Source organism: Bison bison, unplaced genomic scaffold (assembly GCF_000754665.1).
Source record: "Bison bison bison isolate TAMUID 2011002044 unplaced genomic scaffold, Bison_UMD1.0 scf7180017845618, whole genome shotgun sequence".
NCBI lineage: Eukaryota > Metazoa > Chordata > Mammalia > Artiodactyla > Bovidae > Bison > Bison bison.
The window spans coordinates 37,686-42,881 of record NW_011476191.1 but is presented as its reverse complement, the minus strand read 5'-3'; the positions used below and the strand labels follow the sequence as shown (position 1 = coordinate 42,881).

Genomic DNA, 5,196 nt, shown 5'->3' with positions numbered 1-5,196 from the left:
ATTTTTCTGGAGTTGAGCTGTAGGAGTTGCTTGTATATTTTTGAGATTAGTTGTTTGTCAGTTGCTTCATTTGCTATTATTTTCTCCCATTCTGAAGGCTGTCTTTTCACCTTGCTAATAGTTTCCTTTGATGTGCAGAAGCTTTTAAGTTTAATTAGGTCCCATTTGTTTATTTTTGCTTTTATTTCCAATATTCTGGGAGGTGGGTCATAGAGGATCCTGCTGTGATGTATGTCAGAGAGTGTTTTGCCTATGTTCTCCTCTAGGAGTTTTATAGTTTCTGGTCTTACGTTGAGATCTTTAATCCATTTTGAGTTTATTTTTGTGTATGGTGTTAGAAAGTGTTCTAGTTTCATTCTTTTACAAGTGGTTGACCAGATTTCCCAGCACCACTTGTTAAAGAGATTGTCTTTAACCCATTGTATATTCTTGCCTCCGTTGTCAAAGATAAGGTGTCCATATGTGCGTGGATTTATCTCTGGGCTTTCTATTTTGTTCCATTGATCTATATTTCTGTCTTTGTGCCAGTACCATACTGTCTTGATAACTGTGGCTTTGTAGTAGAGCCTGAAGTCAGGTAGGTTGATTCCTCCAGTTCCATTCTTCTTTCTCAAGATTGCTTTGGCTATTCGAGGTTTTCTGTATTTCCATACAAATTGTGAAATTATTTGTTCTAGCTCTGTGAAGAATACTGTTGGTAGCTTGATAGGGATTGCATTGAATCTATAAATTGCTTTGGGTAGTATACTCATTTTCACTATATTGATTCTTCCAATCCATGAACATGGTATATTTCTCCATCTATTAGTGTCCTCTTTGATTTAAGAAGGTGAACAAAGGAAAACAGAATCAGAGACCAATAAGAAATGGTCAATTCAACTTTGCATGATCACAGCAGCCAGATACTGGTTTTATATGAAGCATTCTATACACAGACCTATTAAGTCCTCACAATAGTTCAAGGAGTTGGTACTTGTTAGCTGCCTTGTAAGGGAGAGAAAATTGAGGTGCACAGAGATGGAATTATATCCCATATTCTTCTTCACTATTCTCTACTGCTTGCCTGCTTGTTGCTGTTGTTGTTCAGTCACTAAGTTGTGTCTGACTCTTTGCGATCCCATAGACTGCAGCATGCCAGGCTTTCACTATCTTCACTATCTCCCAGAGTTTGCTCAAACTCATGTCCATTGGGTCAATGATGCCATCCAACCATCTCATCCTCAACCCCCTTTTCCTCCTTCCTGCAGTCTTTCCCAGCATCAGAGTCTTTTCTAAAGAGTCAGTTCTTCATATCAAGTGGCCAGAGTATTGGAGCTTCAATTTCGGCATTGGTCCTTCCAATGAGTATTCAGAGTTTATTTCCTTTAGGATTGACTGGCTTGATCTCCTTGTTGTTGAAGAGACTCTCAAGCATCTTCTCCAACACCACAGTTTGAAAGCATCAAATCTTCAGTGCTCATCGTTCTTTATGGTCCAACTCTCACATCTGTGCATTACTACTAGAAAAAACATAGCTTTGTCTATACAGACCTTTGTCAGCAAAGTGATGTCTCTGCTTTTTAATATGCTGTCTGGGTTTGTCATAGTTTTTCTTCCAAGGAGCAAGTGTCTTTTAATTTCATGGCTGCAGCCACCATCTGCAATGATTTTGATGAAAAGGACATCTTTTTTTGGTGTTAGTTCTAGAAAGTCTTGTAGGTCTTCATAGAACCATTCAGCTTCACCCTTCAGCATTAGTGGTTGGGGCATAGACTTGGATTACTGTGATGTAGAATGGTTTGCCTGGGAAACAAACCAAGAGCATTTGGTCATTTTTGAGATTGCAACCAAGTACTGTATTTCAGACTCTTTTGTTGATTATGAAGGCTACTCCATATCTTCTAAGAGATTCTTGACCATAGTAGTAGATATAATGGTCATTTGAATTAAATTCACCTATTCCCATCCATTTTAGTTCACTGATTTCTAAAATGTCGATGTTCACTCTTGCCATCTCCTGTTTGACCCCTTCCAATTTATCTTGATTCATGAACCTAACATTCCAGGTTCCTATGCAATACTGTTCTTTACAGCATCAGACTTTACTTTTACCACCAGACACATCCACAACTGGGTGTTGCTTCCACTTTAGTTCAGCCTCGTTATTCCTTCTGGAGATATTTTCCCACTCTTCTCCAGTAGCATGTTGGAAACCTACTGACCTGAGGGGTTCATCTTTCAGTGTCATATATTTTTGCCTTTTCATACTGTTCATTGGGTTCTCAACACAAAAATGCTGAAGTGATGTGCTTGTCTCATTAAATCTTTTATTAATCACTCATATATTAAAATCTCCCCAAAGCATCCATACACTCTGTAATTCTTAAAGCTCCACAGTTTCACAAAAAGCCCTACAGGGAGATAATCACCTTTATTTATTTATTTTTAATTTAAATTTATTTTAATTGGAGGCTAATTACTTTACAATATTGTATTGGTTTTGCCATACATCAACATGAATCCGCCACGGGTGTACACATGTTCCCCATCCTGAACCCCTCTCCCACCTCCCTCCCCGTATCATCCCTCTGGGTCATCCCAGTGCACCAGCACCAATCATCCTGTATCCTGCACCAAACCTGGACTGGCGATTCATTTCTTATATGATATTATACATGTTTCAATGTCATTCTCCCAAATCATCCCACCCTCTCCCTCTCCCACAGAGTCCAAAAGACTGTTCTATACATCTGTGTCTCTTTTCCTGTCTCACATACAGGGTTATTGTTACCACCTTTCTAATTTCCATATATGTGCATTAGTATACTGTATTGGTGTTTTTCTTTCTGGCTTACTTCACTCTGTATAATAGGCTCCGGTTTCATCCACCTCATTAAAACTGACTCAAATGTATTCTTTTTAATGGCTGAGTAATACTCCATTGTGTATATGTACCACCGCTTTCTTATCCATTCATCTGCTGATGGACATCTAGGTTGCTTCCATGTCCTGGCTATTATAAACAGTGCTGCGATGAACATTGGGGCACATGTGTCTCTTTCAATTCTGATTTCCTCAGAGTGTATTTCCAGCAGTGTGATTTCTGGGTCATATGCAATTCTATTTCCAGTTTTTTAAGGAATCTCCACATTGTTCTCCATAGTGGCTGTACTAGTTTGCATTCCCACCAACAGTGTAAGAGTGTTCCCTTTTCTCCACACCCTCTCCACCATTTACTGCTTGTAGACTTTTGGATCTCAGCCATTCTGACTGGCATGCAATGGTACCTCATAGTGGTTTTGATTTGCATTTCTTTGATAATGAGTTATGTTGAGCATCTTTTCATGTGTTTGTTAGCCATCTATATGTCTTCTTTGGAGAAATGTCTATTTAGTTCTTTGGCCCATTTTTTGATTGGTTCACTTATTTTTCTGGAATTGAGCTGTAGGAGTTGCTTGCATATTTTTGAGATTAGTTGTTTGTCCATTGCTTCATTTGCTATTATTTTCTCCCATTCTGAAGGCTGTTTTTTCACCTTGCTTATAGTTTCCTTTGTTGTGCCGAAGCTTTTAATTTTAAATAAGTCACATTTGTTTATTTTTGCTTTTATTTCCAATATTCTGGGAGGTGGGTCATAGATGATCCTGCTGTGATATATCAGAGAGTGTTTTGCCTATGTTCTCCTCTAGGAGTTTTATAGTTTCTGGCCTTATGTTTAGATCTTTAATCCATTTTGAGATAATCACCTTTAAAAAGTTAACTTTATTTCCCATAGCAAAATTCCATCAGTAAGACACAACCTGTGTTTCCCTATAGAATCATCTCCAGTGCTAAATCTTCATATTGTTCTCAGAATTGTGTGTTATCAGTGGATAAGATTGTGGCATCTGGCAAAATTTTGAGTCTAGAAATCTATCTGGATAAGTTATTAAATCACATTTATACAAACCAAAAGAACAAACAACAAAACCTGGTTTCTGATTAAAGTATCTGTTGAAAACACCTGCTGTTAAAAATATTCTCTACTGAGGGGGGAAATATTAACCCTTTCATTCATTTTTTAAAATCAATCAAATTAAAAGCAATTAAACTTAGCTACTGGATTAAAAGAACATGTGAGAATATTCTGATGTACATACTTGAGGTATGATTGACATTTTCTTCCTTAAATCATGAAGTCCAATTTCGGTTGTCAAGATCTTATCAATCCAAACTCTACCTTCAGGCTCTGACAATCTAAAGAGGGCAGCAATGAAAGAACTTTTTCCAGCTCCTGTTCTTCCCATGATGCCAACCTGTGAAGAGATTCAGGAGGGATTAAGAACTAACAATATGCAACAAACCTGGGAGAAACCCTGGTGGTTGAAGATAAATTTTAAAAGCTCTATATTGAATATAGTCTATACATTTTTCAACCATGGCACTATTGACATTTTTGTTTAAATACTTCATTGTTATGGGGTGGGAGGCTGTCCTGTGTATTGTAGGATATTTAGTAGTAGTCATGGACTCTACCCACTAGAGGCCAGAAGCACACCTAAACTGTCAACCAAAAATGTCAGACGTTGACAAATGTCTTCGGGTTGAGATTCCCTGGCCCAAAGAAGAATTAAAAATAACAGAATCAATCTACTAGCAACAAAAAATCAGAAGTTGCCTAAGTGTTCCATAAGAAATAAATCTTTAGTTTTTATTTCTACTATCTGCATATTTTGAACCTTGAGAATTTTATGGATAATTTCATAGAGATATCAACAAATCAAATCAGAACTGTTACATATAAATAAGTATACATTTTCCCAGAGTTCTATTATTTAAAAGGGCTTATTCTCTGGGCTTCCCAGGTAGCGCTGGTGGTAAAGAACCTGCTTGCCAATGCAGGAGACGTCAACGATGTAGGTTCAATCCTTAGGTTGGAAAAATTCCCTGGAGTAGGAAATGGCGACCCACTCCAGTATTCTTGCCTGGAGAATCCCATGGACAGAGGAGAATGGCAGGCTAAAGTCCATAGCGTCGCAAAGAGTCAGACACGACTGAGCGACTGAGCACACATACATTCTCTGGTAGAGAAACAAATCACTCAAGGTATTAAATGCCTTGGTTATGTTCTGTCTTGAAAGGAATCATTTTAAAATTGCAAAATACTCATCTCAGTGTCTTAAGAGAGAGTAGCCAGTAGGCAAAACACATATTTTATCAACAACAAAATCAACAACA

At 37.7% G+C, this 5,196-nt stretch overlaps 1 protein-coding gene across 1 annotated transcript in view; it reads right to left on the bottom strand.

Annotated features, from left to right (window-relative positions):
- Window positions 1-5,196, bottom strand: part of LOC104985764 (multidrug resistance-associated protein 4-like) — a gene marked incomplete at both ends in the record, with an annotated part of 36,928 nt that overhangs the window by 5,303 nt on the left and 26,429 nt on the right. Inside the window, one exon of the mRNA XM_010836109.1 lies at window positions 4,119-4,274. Within this exon, the coding sequence (XP_010834411.1) occupies window positions 4,119-4,274 (156 nt within the window). The remainder of the gene's footprint in view (window positions 1-4,118; window positions 4,275-5,196) is intronic.